Below are 23,118 nucleotides of genomic sequence, written 5' to 3' on the forward strand. Positions count from 1 at the left end.
ACATTGTCACTTGATGTTTCAAGATCACATGAATAATCACACTGTCACCTGATTTTAGGAATCACATGAATGTAAAGTGATTTTTCAGGATAACAACACAATCAATACACCAGCAAGTCAGATTGTAAAATGATGACTAAATGTATAATACTTTCACACAAACACTGGTACAGTATCATCTGGTAGATTCCAAACACACGTACCATCAAACTAGAAAGAAAAACAAAGATTGTATCAAAAAATGAACATCAATTCCTTTTACTTGACTCTTACAGACCACAATATCTGATTTGCATTTTAAAAGTGATCTAGGTAGCTAAAAGGAATATGAATTTTATCACATAAAACAGATTGTGACAATAGTCGCATCATAATCTCAACCATGCTTGATATAACCATCCGAATTAAATTCAAATTTTCATAAACTTGATGGGTTCCCTTATTTTCATTTAAGAAAATGAAAATGCTAATACTTTTATGAATAGAAACTAGAGGTGTTCTAATGACTTGAAAAAATACCAGTTTGTCTTACATGTCCATAATTAATTCACAATTAGTTTAATTAGAAGAGAATTACCAGCATAATTCCATTGAGTGACATATCAAGAAAGGTCAAAAAGCCTCTTTTGTTAATCCAGACTTTACATACATGGATATTTATGATTGGTTAAAACTCTTAATCATAGCAATAAGAAATGAAATGAAATGAATGGAGTTTTACGTCCTACTTTTCTGCACCATGTGGGCTAATGAAGACGGGCAACGCCATGTAGGGTGCAATGAGGGAAATTTTGCCATGACAGCGGCATTAGTCTGCTCTTTTTCGATTTCCAACTGTCGAGGGATCTTTAAGGTGCACAGCCAGTAGCACATGGGGCCTGGGTTTATTATCCCATCCGAACAACTAGAAGCTTTTTCCATGTCAGCACCTCTCACCTGCATCACTGACAGGGGGAAACCGGGTTGAAAAATCCAAAGGTATTATCTCGACCTATGCTGGGATTGAACCCTGGACCTTCAGGTTAGCGAGCAAGTGTCTAACTCACTGAGCCACCGTGGCTCCCATATGCAATAAGAACATAATGATTTGATAAAGAATACATGATAATTAATTGGAAACACCAATTAATCAAATAGTTTGCTTAATTGGACACTAAAAAATAAGGAAACCCATCTTTAAATCTTTGTCTTCCTGGCTTGAATTTGATTGTCAAAAGCTACAGTCAAGGTGTCACAAAATGCATTTACTTCTACTGAATTCTCGTGTCAGAAACTAAAATACAGAGAAATGCTGGTTGCTTTATATTCAATTTTTTTTACAAAAGTAGTTCATTCAAGCTGTAAGTCACCTTTCAACAAATTTAAATATGTCAGAATTGTTTTCTCATGTGCCAATCAATGATGCCTGCTCTGAGATAGTCTTTCCTACAAATCTTAATAGATGTTTGAAACTAAAGAGAACTCTGCTTGGATCAATAGAGAAATTCCATCTGATGTCAATGATATCTGACTGGTCAGTGGTCCGTGAAATTCTTTTCTGTGAAATGAACAAGCCAAATATTACCTACCCCTTGAAAATTTTTCTCCTCTTCTGAATTAGCCACAAACGGAGCCCAGCTTAACCCTGTCATTGGGAAAAAATCCTGTGGTACTACATCCATTGGAGAAAACTGAAATGAATATAGAATTTATTACAGTGAAGTCTGACAGATATTTGGTTGTATTCTGGAACCCCTACCATAAAACTTACTATAATATTTTCTGGGGCCAATTTCTTAAAAACTCTTTAAAATTGGGTAAATAATTTGAATAAAACTCTATTTTTCATCCAATCAGAAAAGTTTGTTGTTAGTCTAATTAAAATTAGACCAAACTTTCGTTCCGTTTTTATTAGCTTTTATCTTTAATATGGCCACTACAGTTGGGGTCTAACAACAGCCCACTTGAACATTCATCAAATCAACCTTTTGACCTAACTCTATGACTTCTGCTTTAACCAATCAAAATTCTACCCTCTCCAGTGCTGGCATTGTTTATTATGTCTGCTTCAAATGAAATGTATCATTTTCCCAAAATGTCTATCTTACCTTGCGTTCTATTATGTGTGTAAAATTCATATTTTCAAAGAAAGGTAGATGTTGAAAGACCTCGAGATCTGTCAGTCGTTTTACAGGATTTTTAGTTAACAGCTGAATAACAAGAAAACAACATACTTGTATTTATCAATAGATCACATGACAAATTGATCACATGACAAATTGGTCACATGACAAATTGGACACAAGGCAAATTGATCACAAGGCAAACTAATCAGAAAGCAAAATTGATCACAAGCCACATTAATGAATAGCTAGATGAGGTCTATCAGCTGGTAAAGCAAATATCTAAACAACTTTATCATTTTAACATTTCTTAATACCTACCCTATTAACAACATCCTGGGCCTGATCAGAAATTCCACTAGGCATGAAAAAATCACAATCCATCAATCTCTTAGACATATCTTTATGATCTGTAGCTCCATCTACTGGGTACTGGAATAAATGAATGAATAATTGAATGAAGATCCAGATGGTCTTTGATCAAGGATCTTGGCATTGCTCTATCCTTGATTATCATACCTATTAACAGCTTACTTCAGGTGGCAGTATGTACAATTTTCATTATCAGAAACATTGTTACTTATACTTAAGCAATAAACTGTTATCCTATGGAGGTTATGGTGGTATATCAGGACAAAGGTTGGCTGGAAAATTGAATAAATGCGCGACATGATTGTTTACATTGGAGACGGCCTATTTGATACAATGACGTCAATGAATAACAATGTCATTTGTTAAAATTACTACGCCTAATGTTTTGGTGATGAGGCAATGGCGTTTATGGTGATATAAACGCCACACGAATTTGTATTTGTGCAATGGAAAAAATAATAGCTAATCTAAATATTTGAAAATATTTCTAATATATGCCATCTAAGTATCTACTTGATTAAACTGAATGTGTTGTAAAAGTGTTAATTAAAAGCAAAGTGTACTAATTGTTAATTAAACAGTTTGGCCTAATCACAAGTCTTTCACATGTCCACCACATTTTAACTAAATTTAAACAATAAAATAGATAAATATTTTCAAAAATCAGTACCAAATATTGAGAAAAACACCTCTAGTCTAGCATTACCTTTCCACATAACATGGTGTACATGAGAATACCTAGAGACCACCAATCTACAGCATGATCATACTGCCAAGTTGCCAGGATTTCTGGTGCCATATACTGTAAGGTTCCACACACCGTTTTCGTTCTCTCTGTTTTCTGCAGCCATTTCGCAAGACCGAAATCGATAAGTTGAACATTCCCTGTTGGGTCAAAGAGAATATTCTCCATTTTTACATCTCGATAAATAACGCCTGAATTGTGTAAAAAATCTGAAATAATAACATATATGATGAATTAAAACTTATACATCAAAAATCTACAATATTAAATACATCAGTTATGATGTACTCAAACTTATTGAATACGGCAATAACAATATATATATTAAATAGAAATAGTACTATTAAAACAGAACTTGAATCAAGTTGTTACTCAGAAATTCACACTATACAATCATCTGATCTAAAACATATCATGCACTAAAATATAAAAATTACGTTATTCTTTTTTTAATTTTGTCTGTATACATGTAGATACACGCAAGAGAGTGAGAATCACACAAACTCATAAGTTTTTACTCAATAAATTAATGCTTTCCCTATGTTTGGCTATTGATATAGTGCCAAATTTCAATGCCAAACAGTAAACTTGTACTTTCGAATCACAAACCATAATATTTTGTATATTGACCGTGCACTCTGTGGCACACAGGATTACTACTAGTAATATGAATTTTAAAGGAGAGACCAGGCCACGTATTCTAAAAAAGATCTTAGTGCTAGGATATCTAACGATGCTTATCTTCTAACATTGATTCTAGCGCTAAGATCGTTTCGAGAATACGTGGCCTGATTTCAGAAAATTCCACATTTCTGCTTTCTTTTAACAATCTGTGCTTTGAAATGTCTAAAATTAAGGTAACAATCTACCTACCTAATACGATGGCCATTTGAGCAATATAAATACGAACTAAACGTTCTGGAAATAAGGAATGAAACGTCCATAATGAGAACAAATCACCATGAGGTACATAATCTAATACAATATATAGATGTTCTTTTGATTGCCAATATTCGTAGATTTTCACAATAAAAGGATGATCCCCAAGCATTGACTGAATTGCGGCTTCGTCTTTACACTGTTGAATAGCATTCTCTTCTATTATCTGTTTTTTATCCAGAATTTTCATGGCATAGAATCGTTTATCATCTTCTTTTTGAACTTTCTGTACATTTCCATACGCTCCTTTCGCCAACATCTCTATCACCTAGTAATACAAAAACATTTTTCAGAAATTGCAACATTGGCTAAAAATTGTCTAGGGTAAATTTTTATCAATGCAAAGACATTCTAGACATTAAGTGCTTTTTTGAAGCAGATATTACCGATTCACATAAAAACAATCAGTAAAATTTGATTAACCAGTACCAACAATTATGCAAAGACAGTTGGAACATATACATATAGAAGTAGGAAGGTTACCCTGAGTGTAAGTGAAATAAAACGTCAAATACTCTGAACTCCACGAAAGATAGGGTTGAAAGTGTGAAGAACACAATATAGATATACTACTTCTAAATTTACTTCAAACTAAGCGACAAAACACATAAAGTTGGACTATTTGATAATTAAAATCATCATACCACATAATCCTGTTCCTCTGCATCCCCCCTCACTGGAAAATCAGGTAAAAACAATGCCTCAGACCATGGAACATTCCACTGAGCTTTATCCGAGCCATTACTGTCTACATTATCACCATTGGTCAGTTTTGTCCTTGTTAGATCTCTCGATGAACCAAATTTAAAAAAACGATTTGACAAGCGCCCCTTGTTTCTTTTAAACTCCTCGCCATTTCCAATATTCTACAATAAAAATTTTGTTAAACTGATTTGATTTTCATCTTAAAAAACCAAAAGTAAAATTCTTTTCAAAAATAAAAAGAATTTAGATGTCAGGTTTCATGATATGATACTAACAATCTGTACCGGTATGTATATAGTTGGTTAGGGCGCATCACATGCAGCCAACACGAAATCAGTAAAACACAGACCCAAGACAACTTGGACCATATTTTTATACGACTCGGGCCAATTTTTATTTTATGAAAGACCTGAAACTGAAACATGCTTTATAAGTCTAAAATTAGGATGTCCCTGTAAAGGATTGTTGCCTTGGTAATCTTCTAATTTACTTTTGTAGATAATGATTTTCGTATCATCTTTACAATGGTTTGAGTCGTAAAAAAAATTGTCCAAATTTGTCGTGTTAGATGCATTCTCAAACACCTGTTTTAGATAAACAATACTCAGGTCCATAGCCAGACTTAATTGTTCGGAGGGGCAAGTAATATATCCAGAGGGTGTGAGGTGTTTAGTTGCAGTAATGTAAGTAAAGTAATGTCATAGTTTTCAGGTGGGAATCCCCACCCCTTTGCCCCTCTGGAGCTATGGGCCTGACAATACTTATCAAGACAAAGATTTATTAGGAATTGGAGGAAGCATGTTATGATGTATTTTGCCACTATGCCAGATATTTGGCAGGATTAAGAGCTGATAATTAAGACAAAATGACAATGTTATTTGGAGTGCCAACCATCCCTTGCTGAAACAAAAAGATACCGGTGCGACAAACACACAAATTAAGCGGATTTGTTTGTTTTACCTGAGTATCGGGAACGGACAATGATTTCCTCAGAGGTAATTTTTCCTGTGAATTACCCATTCTTCAACTTTCACACCATTTCGATGTCAAAGAAAGAAGTTTATCAACTTTTACTGTTTTAATTGCTATGATCTCACATTTCACTCTCGCCATTACTCACAAACCGGATGTTGACGGTAGCATAATGTCTGACAAAACTAACCGATAAATATTTAAATAATATTTTTATTCCAAAAACTTTTCAAAGAATGTTGATGGTTTTTTTTTCCGATTGTTACTAAGGAATAAAGATAATTACCTAACTAGAAATGATTTTTCTTTCGAATTGTTTCATGAAATATATTTATCGGATGGTTGTTTCAGTTGTCAATTTGTTACCACAGGGACTCGAGGAAATATTTGATTCGTACGCTACCGAATACTAGTCTTTATCAGCCAGGCCTATGCACAATATCGTTGTATTCAGGAGAAGTCTGGGCATCAGAGACTACCCAATAAAGCTAATCAGTGCCAATCAATTTGGCTTCGCGTGTAATCTACTAATCTAGGACTATGATTGACTGTATTTGCTTACAATCCAATCTAATCGCTGCATTTACAAACTTCCGTAATATAACACGACAGCTGCCCTTCTCTAGCAAGAGACTAGCAAACGAAATATCTCAGTTCTGAAAATTAGTGGAGACGGACGAAAATAGTAAAAAAATCATCGAACTTGTGTTCATGATATAATTTTAACACATCCCTGTGGGCAATGGGATATTTGTATTTGCGCATGCTCTTATGGTCTTTTCTTACACTTCCGGTCAGAGTCACCTTCAATAATGGCGTCGAAGGTTGGAACATTACTGCGAATTGCAAGACTTACTAAGCCTTCATTTCGACAATTTTCAGGCCCAGTGAATCCTGCAGTTTCTTCACGACAAGTTGAAATCGTCAATGTTTCTGAACCACCAGAGAGAGAAGGGCCAGGTGGGTAATCTACTACAAGCCTACTGTCTGACTTCAATATTTACTCTTAGTCTTAACTTAAGTCACTTTTGACTTACCTTGCAGAAATAAAGAATCCCATTTCACAAAAACTTCAAAGTACTACTGACAGTTTAAGGTTGGCTTTTGGTTAATGATTTTACGATTTTACAGTAAGGGAAGAAAAATTTGCAGTGAAGTTGTGGGTTTTGTTTCTAATGAAATTTCTATAGGGGAAGTGTTTTTATTTCAAATGTAAAATTTCAAAATCTTATATTTCTATGGACCTGAAAAAATTCTGAGACAAAAAAATCTAGCATGGAATATAAAATATAATTTTACAATCTAAATAAGATGTAATGAGATAAAAATTTCAATTCTGTCTGAGCTCAGTGTTGTCAGAAACTAGAGTCTCTAGTAGAGAGCAGTATTCTGCCTCATTAATTTTACAGTCAGTTGAGTCAGTTAAGGATTTTCAATGAGATGGATCTATTTGTGGCCAATGTGGGTCTTTTCACCAGAAAATTCTATTTCTTTGAAAATTATCAAATCTTATATTTAAAAGATAAATGACATGCTGTTAAGAACGGTCTGTTATAAATAAAATTGAATTTTTCTGAAATAAAAGACAAAGAATAAGGTGGAGGAAAATAGGAAGTTAAACTTCATTTCATTTCATTTCCAATTGTTTTATTTCATTGAAGGAGACCGTAATCAATGGATGGTATTCAGTATAATTGCCTCGATTGTGGTGAATTTACTGGTTGCTTACAATGCCTCCCGTCATTTAGAAGAACCCATAATGTGGATCAATTATCCACATCTAAGGAAGGCTAAAAAGGTAAAATGCTTTTTTATTAAGAAATTCGTTTACTTTCAATATTTACAGCTTCCATATAAAAGGCCCCCTTAATTCACTTATTGCCATACTTTTACTTAACTAACTTCAGTAGGGACGCAGGCTGAAAATAGGTCAGTTGTCTGAAGATTGCATAGCATGAAACCCTGAAAAACATGATTCAAGTTCAGTTTTAATATTTCTAGGTGTATATTATAATATATTTATAGGATAAACTTAGACATCAAAATATAATATGCTCAAGCAAAGATATTTACTCTGGGCTTTCAGACTTTCTTGAGCTTTTAAATGATATGTGTCTCTTTGGTTATTAGAGTAAAGAAGTCATTTAAACCTTTATGTGTATCGGAGACAATGACAGCATCAATTTCCACCATTCCAATTGTCCGTTAAATTCCTTTATTGTTAGAAGGCGCTAATGATATCTAAGAACCTTTCAATAGATTCGTCATAAAATGCTTAGTATCACTGTTATTGCAAGATTCAGAAACCAGTAATAGTGTTCAAATAGTGTTCACAGCTCAAAGCCTTCAAATCCATGCATATCCATTATTATCCATGTTTGAAAGTTAAACCAACCTCCAGAAATACTGCACTGTCCCTTTAGTGTAAACTGTACTATGGAGGGGACTCTGCTTGACTCTATATCAACCCACCTCAAACACTCTCCCCCTCTCCCAAAACCTGAATATTATTATAATTCATTTGTTTGTATATTTCAGGAAATGCCATTTGGTGATGGAACACACAATTTAATGCACAACACACATTGCCGATTAAGTCCTGAAGATTATGCCAAATGGAGGGCTGAACATCCTGCCTCGGGCCATGGACATTAAACATCAACTCGATTAGAACTATTAAAATATTGTTTAAACTTAAATTAATAACTATTCAGATATAAAACATTTTATAAAAGATTTTGTACTTTGTTTTCTGTAGTGGCTATCCTGGCATAATTTGTGAGCTATGTTCGTGTGTGTTATTTCCATGTAAGAACCATAATTATGAAGTCAGAACCGTCGTTCGGTTGAGGTCCAAGGGGGCTGGGCCCCAGCAAGTGAGAATTAAGCCCCAGCAAAATTTCTTCAGTTCAGCAGAGATTGATTAATTTACAGTGTCTTTACAGTACAAAATCAAAAAGATAGACGTTTTGATAGGGTTTTTGGCACCATAAAATCGTTAGGAATGAGTTCTCGGGGCTTCTTATTCTTCAAATTTTCACAAACTCAGAGCCTCATCACCAATTTACTCCTGGCGTCGGGGCTGCACTTATGCCATTGTACTAAACAATCTGCTACCGGTAGTTAGTTCCACAAATTTTTACTTTAGTCCCATTCCTAATACAGAATGTCATTTAAATTGAAAACCTATGCATCTAGTTGGGCATGATAGTTTGTTATGCCCTAGCCTCAATCTGACGATAGAAAACTGTCATTGTATCAATCAATCTGCCTCCCTAGCACCCTATGCTAACAAGTTTCGTGCCAGCAATTGAACAGGATTGTTTGTTATTCCCAAGTCTCATTCTGAGCACAAAAAGTCGTTTTGATATGCTTTAGTTCCATTTCTGATCACAGAAAAATGACTGTCATTGTACCAATCAATGTATTAGCTAGTTGGACACGATAGTTTGATATGCTCCAGTCACATTTCTGACCACAGACAACTGTCATTAAATCGACCAATTTATTTGCTAGTTGGACATGATAGTTTAGTATGTTCTAGTCCCATTCTGACAACAGACAACTGTCATTATACCAATGAATATATAAGCTAAATGGACACGATAGTTTGGTATGTTCTGGTCTCATTCTGACTACAGACAACTGTCATTATACCAATAAATATATTAGCTAGATGGACATGATAGTTTGGTATGTTCTAGTCACATTCTGACAACAGACAACTGTCATTATACCAATAAATATATTAGCTAGTTGGACACAATAGTTTGGTATGTTCTGGTCTAATTCTGACTACAGACAACTGTCATTATACCAATAAATATATTAGCTAGTTGGACACGATAGTTTGGTATGTTTTACTCCCATTCTGACTACAGACAACTGTCATTATACCAATCAATATATTAGCTAGTTGGACAGGATAGTTTGGTATGCTCTAGTCCCATTTCTGATCACAGAAAACTGACTGTCATTGTACAAATCAATCTAAAAGCTAGTTGGACACGATAGTTTGGTATGTTTTATTCCAATTTCTGACCACAGACAACTGTCATTAAACCAATCAATATATTCGCAAGTTGGACAGGATAGTTTAGTGTGCTCTAGTCCCATTTCTGATCACAGAAAACTGACTGTCATTGTACAAATCAATCTAAAAGCTAGTTGGACACGATAGTTTGGTATGTTTTACTCCAATTTCTGACCACAGACAACTGTCATTAAACCAATCAATATATTCGCAAGTTGGACAGGATAGTTTAGTGTGCTCTAGTCCCATTTCTGATCACAGAAAACTGACTGTCATTGTACAACTCAATCTAAAAAGCTAGTTGGACACGATAGTTTGGTGTATCCAAGTCTCGTTCTGAGCACAATAAAAGCCATTTTAACAATCTGTAAATTAGGTAAGATACGATAGCTTGGTATATTTTGGTGCTGGGTATCGTCAATCATGCCACGATACAAGGGTCACGATACGATACACAGGGATGATGGGATAAAAATTAACATTTTATCTTCAAAGTTCCTATATATATTATTTCATAACTTTTAAACTGTGATATTTGGTAATATAGTAGATAGAAGTGGTTAGCGTCAACTGTCTTAAAAAAAGTTTCTGACAATTTCAGTGAAAAAAATTGTTATATCATAATACCACTTATAAAAAAACACCTTTTTATGGAATAAAAGGTATCGTCAAGTATCGATATACCGATATATCGTGCCAGCATTTATCTACAAGCTAGTTAGTTGTCCAATTCTGCCAAGAAAACACAAAGCTAATAGTTGGACTTCGCGTGTCCCTTTGATATGACGTATAGTATTATAGTGTTATCTGTCCTTTCTCTCAATGAGCTGAAATCGTCCACCAATGAAATAAACATAATTCTATTGACTAATTCAATAGATAATATAATAGATATACACCGCCTCTACTTGACTACCGACAAGACTTTAATACAACGCTTTAAAGAGATTGTAAAGAGGTTTTTTAAACAAAGCAAATATGTATCGGGGACATCGATTTACGCCATTCCAATTTTCAACCAGACTTTTGTGGTTCCCGCAATTCCATTAAAAACTACGCGTTTGATGACGCCATTAATTACGAAGGGCCTTATGTGATAAAATATTTTTCGATTTGTGACGTCATCAAACTCTTATTTTTAGTGAAATTGCAGAGATCACAGACGTCTGATGGAAAATTGAAATGGCACAATTTGATGCTACCAGCGTCCTCGATACACATAACAAATTTAGAAAACGTCTTTACAATCCCTTTAAAGTCGGGGTTTGCACCCATTTATGTGGTATACAACAATTATGAAATATCTTTATGATTAGTCACAAAGTCTGAAAATGAAGGTCATAAACCAATCATCACCGCCTCAATTGACAATAATGGAACAACCGAGAATGAATTTACATTGTTAACAAAACTTGACAAATGAGATTTTGAGGGACATACTCTCCTCCTAAAGGGAACTGGTCATCTAATAAACAATCGTAGTAACACGTTCCCATAAAGGTCCTCCTACAATGGATTCGAAAAAAAAAATGGCGATGACCTCTTACAAGCCAAAGTTCTGCAGTCGCGCCACTGACCTAGATACGAGATACGATATAGTTTAATGGTTGTTACCTGTATTTTATATTTCATGATAGCTTTAAGTTAAATACAAACCATACACTTATCTATATCTACAAATTAAATAGGTTTATTATAGAAATCATTGAATGGCCAAAGTATTCAGTTTATTCAATGGTGATATAGGCCAGTATTCTACAACAACTGTTAAAAAAGTTTATGATCTTAATATAACTACACCCTTTATTGTTCAGATTTTAAACTGGCTGAATTTAGAACACAACGATAGAACTATTGGATTAAGGATTAGCACCAACCAGACCTACCGGTACTACAGATATTACCCAAGGACTATCTTTATAGTGATCTTTAAAACAACTATACGCTAACTACTTCAAGTACCCAGGGAGTATATCTGGCGATCGTTTAACAAACTAGCGACCTATCCTAACTACAGTGAGTTTTACAGAAGTGTATGAAGTGATCTACGTTAAAAAAATAATCAACATTGGTATTAAACCTACAAGTTAATACCAAGGAATATATTCGTGTATATATGGATAGTGATTTTTTTTTAAATACAATCAATATTGGAATAACAAATACAATCTAACTACAGTTTAGTGTCAAAGGAATATATATATAGTGACTCTTTATGCAGTTAAGTGTCAAATGAATATAATATAGTGACTCTTTATGCAGTTTAGTGTGAAAGGAATATATTATAGTGACTCTATATACAGTTTAGTGTCAAATGAATATAATACAGTGACTCTATATACAGTTTAGTGTCAAAGGAATATGTTATAGTGACTCTATATACAGTTTAGTGTCAAATGAATATAATACAGTGACTCTATATGCAGTTTAGTGTCAAAGAAATATAATATAGTGACTTTATATGCAGTTTAGTGTCAAAGGAATATAATATAGTGACTCTATATGCAGTTTAGTGTCAAATGAATATAATATAGTGACTCTTTATGCAGTTTAGTGTGAAAGGAATATATTATAGTGACTCTATATGCAGTTTAGTGTCAAATGATAATATATAGTGACCCTACAGTTTAGTAGTAGGTCACCATGTGATATAGCTAATAAACTTTTGAGAATAACAATTATTGACGGTGCCCAAGGAGTAAGGGTTATATAGACCTAGTGATTTACTCTCCCTCCCCTTTAAAAACAAAGCAAGGCATAATAGATTTATAATCGTGAGTTTCTATAGTTCAGTACCACAGGCTTTAAGTGAATGTGAACGCCGTGGAATATCGACGTACAAGAATATTGTGAAGTGTTTTCGTTATTTCTGTGAACAATTCAAGCAACGTGTAATATTTTTCTAAGGTTTTTGCAATATGGATCATAGTGCGTGCCTATAGCCTACTTTTGTGTTGAAATTTGATAATACCTTCAAGTGCAAATCACACGAAAATGCCACTAAAATACCAATTTCGCTACAGCGTCGGGTTGCCCGAGTTACGGGTTCCTTCGAGTCACCCCGAGCCTAAAAGAACGCCAACACCTCACATATTCTTCCGAGAAATTAAACTGAACGTTCCGACATCCCTGGAATCCGAACGACGTAAAGCCATGATGCTGATACATGCGTCTGAAAAAGACATTCGAAATTTTAACGAAAAACATTTCCGATTTGCTAGAAATACCTTCAATATGCAGACAGAAGATTTGATTCGTTTTGTTCATCAGAAGACAGGGAGGCAGACGAGAGCCGAGAGCTGTCGGGATTTTAGCGCTTTTTTAAATAGGTGTCGAACTTCATTAAAAGTAGCCCATAAAGACGAGCTAAAAAAGATGGACGCCATTCTTAACAGAAGTGTGTCGTTTGAAGAAATGTTAGAAAAATGTAGAGACTATTTATATAAAGCTCTGAACGACCACGTAGACAAGTATTGCCTCAGTTTCGCTTCCGAGGCTCAAGGGAAGGAAATCCCGTGTGTTTTAGAATATGAAAATAATATCGTTGCCTGGAGACGGAAAATTAACGAAGGATTTGAAAAACTGGAGGAAATACAGGATCAATTGAAAACACATAAAGGTGACAGTTTTGAGGATTATAAAAAAAATTATGACAATATTTTGTATGGCATGAAGGTCGTGTTGTCCATTTTCCCGCGCATTTCTGCTCCATTGAAAGACTGGATAACCGCAGATGAAGCCTATTCCAGAAAACTTCAAGACGCAGCTAACAATCTTATAAAACGTAAACTCGAAAATACAAAAGAGGCGCGAAAAACTCAGCTTCGTGCTGGCGACGCCGTTCATCAAATGCGACAGAAAACGTATAACTCAAAAAATGTTCGCAAGAAACTAAGTCATGTCGTAGAGGAAAAGAAATATTTAAGGAAACGGGAGTTGGGGTTGATGGAGAAACAAAGTAACATGGAAAAATCTTATAAAGAGAAGAAAGGTCGAGAGGAAAGTTTGTATGAAGATTTATATTTCGAGCGCTCGTATTCACCAACTCAAGCAAAACAATTACTCGCCGACATTAACAAGGTTCAAGAGGAGATGCTCAAACTGGACAAAAAACTGGATTTTTTGAAAGACAATCTAGGTAAAGTTCGGACTGAGAGAAAGGCTGCACAGAAGGAGATTTACAGACTCCAGAATATTTACGAGCGGAGCGTAAAGAACGAGGAGTATTTAAGCCAGAATGTCGATAGAAGAGAAAGGGATGCCGAGAAAAATGAGGAAAATATTCGAGATCTGAAATCTAAAATTGATAGTATCACGAGAATTCGAGCCATTAAACTCCACCCTGATACATTGAAGAGACTCTACGACGACGGATATTCTCCGGGTCGCAGATTTGACCTCACCGGTAAGAATTGAGCAATCTTTTACTATACACTCAAAAATATAGAACAATTGATAGCCTGCCATTATTAAAGGCAACGGCATATGCAAGCCTCTCGAGAATGGGGGTACGGAAACTCTGCGGCAACTCTGTTGAGGCGTCATAGTCGCAAGCCTCTCATGATGTGTCTGAGAGGGTGCGTCCAAGAAAATTTTCGAAAAAGTGTATTGATTTGGTGCATTCTAAAGGCCAGGCCTAATTTTCACCCTATTAAGAGTTATTATTATTATTATTGTTAAAATAAAGTGGAGGTACAATTAGGGGTGCAAACCATTTTTCTAGGGGGGCAAATATCACAGACGTCTGATTGGAAATTGTAATTATGGACAAGCGTAATTCAGAGAGATAATCTAACTTCACATGGAAAGATCGCCACCTTTCCAATCGGAACCAGTAATGTCCTATCGGACAGTTCTTGTGTTTTTAGATAAGACTGTATGGAGAGCTCAAGGAGAGTTCGTAAAGCATCACTACACCTCTTTCATTATTTTTCAGATGGTTTTACCGAGGCTTGTAAGATTACAGCTAAAGGTATAGGACATAAATGGCCGGTCCTGTATGCACGGTTACCATTCCGACCGACTAGAGATGCGGCTTTAATTAAACAAGACATAGAAGGTAATGTCAAGGGAGAATCAGCAAGGAAGGGCTTTCCATATTTAACAAAGTTAACAACCAGTGGCGGTGCCAGCCTCCCGAATCTGTGGGTACTAGGGGTACAGACTTAATTGGGCACAACCCGTCGATACTGAATTCAAAATGCGGCAGCTCTATGGAAGCGCCATTGGCGCAAACTTCATATGGAGCGTCTGAGAGGGTTCTCCTCAAGACAAATTTGGGGGCAGTAAACACTGTAAACATCTTGGGTCTCAAGAATTCCACCAGCGGGACCTTGGTTATTACCGGCCGTTGACCTTCTGTTCCCATTATGGAACCGCCACTGTTAAATTGAAGATGAAAAGCACACTTCATTATATATATGTGAAAGCTTTGAAATATTAGGAATTCAAAAATTTATGTCTCTATTTGGTTTACATTTTTATCTTTTTCTATTAATGTTAACTTTTTAAAAATATCCTTGATTTTTCTTTTAAGTTTAGTATAGGGATTAGGGGGTGAGAGCCGACACCGGGCCGACTGTCGAAAACACTAGCACAGGCATCAGAATTTTTCTTAAAGAAAATAGTTAAAGACGGGTTGCCTTATTTTTCAGTTTCAAATTAAGCAAACTATTTGTTTAATTGGTGTTTCTAATGAATTATCCAGTATTCTTAATCATATCATTATGTTCTTTAAATTGCATATAATTAAGTTGTAACCAATCATAAATGTCCATTGAATGTACAGTCTGGATAAACAAAAAAATACTTTTTGACCTTTTTTTTAGATCGGTCACTCATTGGAATTCTGCTGGTTATTCTCTTCTAAATGAGCTCATTATAAATTATGGACAATTTTGTATTTTTCCAAGTCATTAGAACACCTCTACTTTCTATTCATATAATCATTAGAAATTTCCATTTTCCTAAATGAAAATAAGGGAACCCATCTATAATTCTGCTTGTAGAAGTACAATTGAAACATACTCCACTTTAAATGATTATATTTCAAAATGATAATAATTTGTTTCAGCGTTTGATATCAGTGGTCAGAAGAGAGACCAAACAACACGTGATGTAGCTTTTAAAAGTTTGGCCAAGTGGAAGAGATTGAGTAGTGAAGCTTCCACCAACCACTTAGTAGAAACTCTTCGAGATATCGACATGAGCAGGCTGGCCAGGAAAATAGAAAAACGCATCGCTTCTTTACGATAGGGTTGTCGTATCTGCGCTTGCGTTGTTATTATTTTCATAAATAATAATAATAATAATAATAATAATAAAAATAATAAAATTCAAGTTTTTAATTAAATATCATTGAATTATCACTTGGGTGAAAATTAATTCACACACTGGTGGAAATTCAAGTTTTTAATTCAAAATTATTTTTTAAATCATATTTCATTTTTTTAATTCAAAATTGAAAAAATAAATGATGTCGTATACGAACCACCGTAATTTACTTTTATGATTACTTTTATTATTATTATTATTATTATTATTATTATTATTGTTATCATTATTATTATTATTATTATTGTTATTATTATTATTATTATTATTGTTATTATTATTATTATTATTGTTATCATTATTATTTTTATTATTATTATTATTATTGTTATCATTATTATTATTATTGTTATCATTATTATTTTTATTATTATTTTTATTATTGTTATCATTATTATTATTATTGTTATCATTATTATTTTTATTATTATTATTATTATTGTTATCATTATTATTTTTATTATTATTATTATTATCATTATTATTATTATTATTATTATTATTATTGTTATCATCATTATTATTATTATTATTATTTTTATTATTATTATTATTATTATTATTATTATTGTTATCATTATTACTATCATTATTACTATTATTATTTACCACTATCATAATTATCATTATTTACGATTGTTACCATTTTCAGAAAAAGATTCAAATGTGCTTTATGGTACGAGGGAACCATCGGATGATCGAGACCATCTCCGCTGGAACAATTATCGTTAATATTTAATAATCATTATTTTTGTTTTAATTTTTAAGTTTGCTTGTTTTTTATTGTTTGCTTACGGTGATATCATGGACTTCTGTGGGTTATTATCTGTTGAAAGACATAAGAGGCATCACCAAATCTATGAGTTGTTCACTGGTTTAATATTTTGGTTGTGAAAAAAAACAATTGATAAAATTAGCAACATAGTTTATTTTCTTACTGATTTAAACTGTTTAAAAACCATAAACCGACATTATTTCACGTTCGAACTTCAATACATGATTCAAGATAAGATATTGGACTCTTTGTCTGATATAAATCGTCACAACCATTGTGTTATAAATTCATTTCATGATTATTTTGAAGCAAAAAATTCTAGAAGTTAATTTTAATAAGTTTTAATAAGAGCCTCATTGCAGACAGTAGCCTAATTTTGAACTTTTGATCCCCACGGACGTAACCCCGGAAAACCTCCAGATACGAGGTTTTTATCATATCAATCACTCCCCCTCCCATCTTTCGCCCCACCAATTACCATTCCCCCTTCCTGGACCAATACTTCCGGTGTTAAAAAGATCAGGCACCAACTCGACTTCTAGTTGACGGTTGTGAATTTCGCTCATGTACATCTGAGTTATTTGAATCAAGCGAGAGTTATCTTCCGCTGATAAGCCTCGAACTCTCAGTTCCAAATGTTCAGTCGCTCGCAATCGTTGGAAATCTAGATGCTCTTAGATTATGTCAGTAGCTACCAGTCAATGGAAATCTAGATGCTCTTAGATTATGTCAGTCGCTAGCAGTCAATGGAAATCTAGATGTTCTTAGATTATGTCAGTAGCAAGCAGTCAATGGAAATCTAGATGCTCTTAGACTATGTCAGTAGCTACCAGTCAATGGAAATCTAGATGCTCTTAGATTATGTCAGTCGCTCGCAATCGTTGGAAATCTAGATGTTCTTAGATTATGTCAGTCGCTAACAGTCAATGGAAATCTAGATGCTCTTAGATTATGTCAGTCGCTCGCAATCGTTGGAAATCTAGATGCTCTTAGATTATGTCAGTCGCTCGCAATCGTTGGAAATCTAGATGTTCTTAGATTATGTCAGTCGCTAGCAGTCAATGGAAATCTAGATGTTCTTAGATTATGTCAGTCGCTAGCAGTCAATGGAAATCTAGATGTTCTTAGACTATTTTAGTAGCTACCAGTCAATGAAAATCTAGATGCTCTTAGATTATGTCAGTCGCTCGCAATCGTTGGAAATCTAGATGTTCTTAGAATTATGTCAGTCGCTAGCAGTCGATGGAAATCTAGATGCTCTTAGATTATGCCAGTCGCTAGCAGTCGTTGGAAATCTATATGTTCTAAGAATTATGTCAGTCGCTAGCAGTCGTTGGAAATCTAGATGTTCTTAGAATTATGTCAGTAACAAGCAGTCGATGGAAATCTAGATGCTCTTAGATTATGCCAGTCGCTAGCAGTCGTTGGAAATCTATATGTTCTAAGAATTATGTCAGTAGCTACCAGTCAATGGAAATCTAGATGTTCTTAGAATTATGTCAGTCGCTAGCAGTCGATGGAAATCTAGATGCTCTTAGATTATGCCAGTCGCTAGCGGTCGTTGGAAATCTATATGTTCTAAGAATTATGTCAGTCGCTAGCAGTCGTTGGAAATCTAGATGTTCTTAGAATTATGTCAGTCGCTAGCAGTCGATGGAAATCTAGATGCTCTTAGATTATGCCAGTCGCTAGCAGTCGTTGGAAATCTATATGTTCTAAGAATTATGTCAGTAGCTACCAGTCAATGGAAATCTAGATGTTCTTAGATTATGCCAGTAGCAAGCAGTCGTTGGAGATCTATATGTTCTCAGAATTATGTCAGTCGCTCGCAATCGTTGGAAATCTAGATGCTCTTAGATTATGTCAGTCGCTAGCAATCGTTGGAAATCTAGATGTTCTTAGATTATGCCAATTGCTAGCAGTCGTTAGAAATCTATACGTTCTCAGAATTATGTCAGTCGCTAGCAAACGTTGGAAATCTAGATGCTCTTAGACTATGTCAGTAGCTACCAGTCGTTGGAAATCTAGATGCTCTTAGACTATGTCAGTAGCTACCAGTCAATGGAAATCTAGATGTTCTTAGATTATGCCAGTAGCAAGCAGTCGTTGGAAATTTATATGTTCTAAGAATTATGTCAGTCGCTAGCAATCGTTGGAAATCTAGATGTTCTTAGATTATGTCCGTAGCTAGCAGTCGTTGGAAATTTATATGTTTTTAGATTATGTCAGTCGCTAGCAGTCGTTGGAAATCTAGATGCTCTCAGATTATGCCAGTAGCTAGCAGCGTTGGAAATCTAGATGTTCCCCGACTAGGCTATGGTAGTCGCCAGCAGTCGTTTGGACTACTTACTACTTACGTTTTGGTTTTCTGGCGGCAGCTATTTTACATAGAATATCTACTGTTTCGAGAGATAGAGTTGCATTAACAGTAAACTCTGTTAAATAACAGCATTTCTGTAACATTAAAATCATCGGTTGATCGAGGCTATCTTCACTAGAACAATGGTCGATGGACAGCCGAAATCGAGCTGGAATAAAACACAAAATTATATTATCAAAATTGTGGAATGCCGATGTACATGTATAAGGCAAGTACAGTCAATCTTGTGTAAAGCAAGCGGTCAGGAAAATGATCAGAATTGCTAACTGCTTACTGGAGGGGGTATTTTACAGGGTCCAATGAATGACAAGTTTATATTTAGTCAAAATGCAATTTTCAAAATGGCTCCTTTCAAAACGATCAGTGGACGTTTAAACTTTATTACGCGCCAAACATCTCGAGTTGTGTTGGTCTGATGACAATGCAGAAATCATGTAATCACAGTTATTTCCCTTGGTCCCTGGTGATATATATCTCTGGATTATATTCTGAAGATGAACGGTGATTCATTATTTTGATGGGAGAGATTTACGCGTCAATTTTCACAGTCTTTAAGAACATAAGTCAACAGAAACTACAAGCTTGTAAGCTCATTATGTCAAATGAAATGAAATGAATTTATGGGCGAAGGAGGTCCCATGCAGTCAATAGAAAAATTTGAGTAAATGATTTGGTGGGCAGATATTTTTCACGAACCAACAATATATGATTTCATTTGGAATTTCTTAAGTAGTTTTATTTTATGGTTCCCGTTAGACTAATACGTTGAAAATTTAATATTATATTGTAGACAGAGGGTAGTTCTGGAAATGGGGCGTTTCAAAATGGGACTGAAAAGTATAGTACACAAACTGAACAGGGATATACTAAGGATAATTGTGTGTAATGGCGGTCTGTCCATGTGGACTTTACTTACCTAGAGTTTTGTTAAAGTTGTTGGCAACATGTCGCAATATATCTGACATGCGTTCTGTGTCGGGTTCAAGGTCGTTTGGATAGCCTTCCCAGCTGAGTATATCACATTCAACCAATGGAATCCCTCGACACAAAGCACTGGTATATTCATTGTACGACAATAAACCCAAAAAGTGAAACACTACTTTCAATTTCGGACATTTTTCACGCATTCTGGTCCAATCAGAAGCAGTTATTGTACGAGCTTGTGATTCGGACGAGTCCACGACAAGCCGAATCAGTTCCAAACAGTTCCCTAGCTTCTTCCCTAGTATTTCCAAAATGGAGGGATTCAAATAAATAAAGTTAATGTAAATTTCCTTCAAAGCTGTGAATTTTTTTAAAGCTGTCAAGAAACTTGAATTATTGGTTGCGTTGTATCTCATTTCAAAGAAATCTTTCATTTGAAGAGTTTTTATTGTGTTGCGGGCATAGCAAGCTGCTAAGGCTTTTAAAACTCTGCTCCCATCACGAGTATCGATTTGAGATCCAGAAACATCCAGAAATTGAAGATGTCTCTGTTTTCGTATAAATTTACACAAAGCTCCGATCAGTCTGGACCTTGACATCTCGAAAAACCGCCAGCCATGATAAAAATCCATGTAATCGATTTTAAAGGAGAGTATTTTCGTACCCCGAATTCGAGATAATTGGTTGAGGAACATCTCTACCGCCAGAGACATGGGGCGGGCGCTGTGTAATGTCGGATGACCGCACTCAATCTCTAAATGTTTAATATAACTTCCAAATTTATTAATGAACGCGCACGACCTTGTAGCAGTTTCTGTTGATCTGACACCTGAAAACAGAACATACTTCCGCCTCCATAACACTGGAGAATGAAAAACCGAGTAAAACGTTTTACAAGATTGTGCCAATGATATCCTGTCTTTTTCATGCAGGAATCTAAAAATCTCCAAAACTATTCCATAGGGAAGTTTACTCCAATCCGATTTATCTTTTTTCTGTTTGAGTCTTCTTGATTTGGTAGGCCTAACAGCTTCTTTGTGTACTTTCGAAACATTTTCATTTGCACAATGATTCGCTTGTGAATCCGGTTCGGCTTGTATTTCAAAATCGACCTCGACATCCTTTACACTCACTGTTTGTGATTCAGCCTCGACATTTCTTGACTCCGTTTCTGATCCAGTCGCGTCCTCGCCATCTTGCGATCCAATCGTACAAGCTACCGACTGGGGTCGATGGAGGGTATGAGGCGGTCCATATTTCGGGGAGAGGGGTATTCAAATACAAATCACTCATTCGTTTATTGCACAAGGACAAATCATTCATTGATTTATAGCACTAGGACAAGTCATTCTTTTGTTCATTGAACAAGGACAAAGCATTCATTCGTNTATTGCACAAGAACAAATCATTCATTCGGCTATTGAATAAGGACAAGTCATTCTTTCATTCATTGTATAAGGACAAACCATTCATTTGTTCATTGATCAAGGACATGTCATTCTTTCATTCATTGCACAAGGACAAATCATTCATTCGTTGCATAAGGACAAATCATTTTTCGTTAATTGCATAAGGACAAATCTTTCATTCGTTGATTGCACAAGTACAAGCAATTCTTTCATTTATTGCACAAGGACAAGTCATTCTTTCATTCATTGCCCAAGGACAAATCATTCCTCCGTTCATTGCATAAGGACAAATCATTCATTCGGCTATTGCATAAGGACAAGTCATTCTTTCATTCATTGCATAAGGACAAATCATTCATTCGGCTATTGCATAAGGACAAGTCATTCTTTCATTCATTGCACAAGGATAAATCATTCATTCGTTCATTGCGCAAGGACAAGTCATTCTTTCATTCATTGCCCAAGGGCAAATCATTCATCCGTTTATTGCACAAGGACATATCATTCTTTCGTTTATTGCATAAGGACAAATCATTCATCCGTTCATTGCATAATTACAAATCATTCTTTCGTTTATTGCATAAGGACAAATCATTTATCCGTTCATTGAATAAGGACAAATCATTCATTCGGCTAGTGCACAAGGACAAACCATTCATTCGTCCATTGAACAAGAACAAATCATTCATTCGTTTATTGCAGGACAAATCATTCATTCGGCTTTTGCATAAGGACAGGTCATTCTTTCATTCATTGCATAAGGACAAACCATTCATGTGTTCATTGATCAAGGACAAATCATTTATTCGTTTATTGCACAAGGACAAATCATTCATTCGTCCATTGCACAAGAACAAATCATTCCTTCGTTTATTGCATGACAAATCATTTATTCATTTATTGCACAAGGACAAATCATTCATTCGTTGATTGCATAAGAACAAATCATTCCTTCGTTGATTGCATAAGAACAAATCATGCACTCGTTTATTGCAGGACAAATCATTCATTAGTTTATTGCACAAGGACAAATCATTCATTCGCTCATTCGTTCATGGCAGGCACACGAACTATGGTAATAGTAAATAGCGTGTAAACATTAATTAAAGTCTGATGTTATTTGTTTCTAATTAGAAGAGGTAATTAATAAATGATTAGAATGAGATAATGATGATTAGTTATGGAAGATGTCACAGAATCAAACTGGAATTTCAATATGACTATTCTTAGTCATTCCTGATCAATAACTTGTGAAGTAATGTCATGACTTAGTCTCGGCCAGGAGATAGCTTCTCTGGTCTGTCAAGTTTTTCAACCCAGCTTCCTCCTGTCAGTAATGCATATGAGGGGCTGACTTGGAAAAAGCGTCTAATAGTTCGGATGGGACAATAAACTGGGACCCCGTGTGCTATAGGATGTAAACGTTATA

At 35.0% G+C, this 23,118-nt stretch overlaps 5 protein-coding genes across 5 annotated transcripts; 3 read left to right on the top strand and 2 right to left on the bottom strand.

Annotated features, from left to right (window-relative positions):
* Positions 1 to 3,165: 3,165 nt before the first annotated feature.
* On the bottom strand, positions 3,166 to 4,895 carry LOTGIDRAFT_139692 (hypothetical protein; the record flags this gene model as incomplete). Its single annotated transcript, XM_009049581.1, has 3 exons — positions 3,166 to 3,428; positions 4,093 to 4,426; positions 4,803 to 4,895. Coding segments are annotated over 3 exons (690 nt in total), but the record flags the coding sequence as incomplete, so codon positions are not given.
* A 1,705-nt stretch (positions 4,896 to 6,600) lies between these two features.
* LOTGIDRAFT_238295 (hypothetical protein) lies at positions 6,601 to 8,574 on the top strand. Its single transcript, XM_009049582.1, has 3 exons — positions 6,601 to 6,795; positions 7,497 to 7,633; positions 8,374 to 8,574. The coding sequence occupies exons 1-3, from the start codon at positions 6,648 to 6,650 to the stop codon at positions 8,488 to 8,490; spliced, it is 402 nt and encodes a 133-aa protein (XP_009047830.1). The 5' UTR covers positions 6,601 to 6,647; the 3' UTR covers positions 8,491 to 8,574.
* A 4,288-nt stretch (positions 8,575 to 12,862) lies between these two features.
* Positions 12,863 to 16,123, top strand: LOTGIDRAFT_172686 (hypothetical protein; the record flags this gene model as incomplete). Its single annotated transcript, XM_009049583.1, has 3 exons — positions 12,863 to 14,273; positions 14,805 to 14,927; positions 15,942 to 16,123. 3 exons carry the CDS (start codon positions 12,863 to 12,865, stop codon positions 16,121 to 16,123), a joined length of 1,716 nt encoding a protein of 571 aa, XP_009047831.1.
* A 679-nt stretch (positions 16,124 to 16,802) lies between these two features.
* LOTGIDRAFT_238296 (hypothetical protein) lies at positions 16,803 to 21,516 on the bottom strand (the record flags this gene model as incomplete). The annotated part of the gene is made up of 3 exons (XM_009049584.1): positions 20,273 to 21,516; positions 19,327 to 19,504; positions 16,803 to 16,914 (listed from the first exon to the last, which is right to left on the bottom strand). The coding sequence occupies exons 1-3, from the start codon at positions 20,991 to 20,993 to the stop codon at positions 16,803 to 16,805; spliced, it is 1,011 nt and encodes a 336-aa protein (XP_009047832.1). The 5' UTR covers positions 20,994 to 21,516.
* A 438-nt stretch (positions 21,517 to 21,954) lies between these two features.
* Positions 21,955 to 22,299, top strand: LOTGIDRAFT_139709 (hypothetical protein; the record flags this gene model as incomplete). Its single annotated transcript, XM_009049585.1, has 1 exon — positions 21,955 to 22,299. A coding segment is annotated over one exon (345 nt), but the record flags the coding sequence as incomplete, so codon positions are not given.
* Between the last annotated feature and the right edge of the window lie 819 nt (positions 22,300 to 23,118).

The sequence above is a fragment of the Lottia gigantea genome (assembly GCF_000327385.1).
Source record: "Lottia gigantea unplaced genomic scaffold LOTGIsca_139, whole genome shotgun sequence".
Lineage (NCBI taxonomy): Eukaryota > Metazoa > Mollusca > Gastropoda > Lottiidae > Lottia > Lottia gigantea.

Excerpts from the sequence above, each read along its gene's own strand:
- LOTGIDRAFT_238295 (XM_009049582.1), top strand. The coding sequence starts at position 6,648 with ATGGCGTCGAAGGTTGGAACATTACTGCGAATTGCAAGACTTACTAAG. Across the intron at positions 6,796-7,496 it reads ACCAGAGAGAGAAGGGCCAG|GAGACCGTAATCAATGGATG; the intron begins GTGGGTAATCTA and ends ATTTCATTGAAG. Across the intron at positions 7,634-8,373 it reads ATCTAAGGAAGGCTAAAAAG|GAAATGCCATTTGGTGATGG; the intron begins GTAAAATGCTTT and ends TGTATATTTCAG.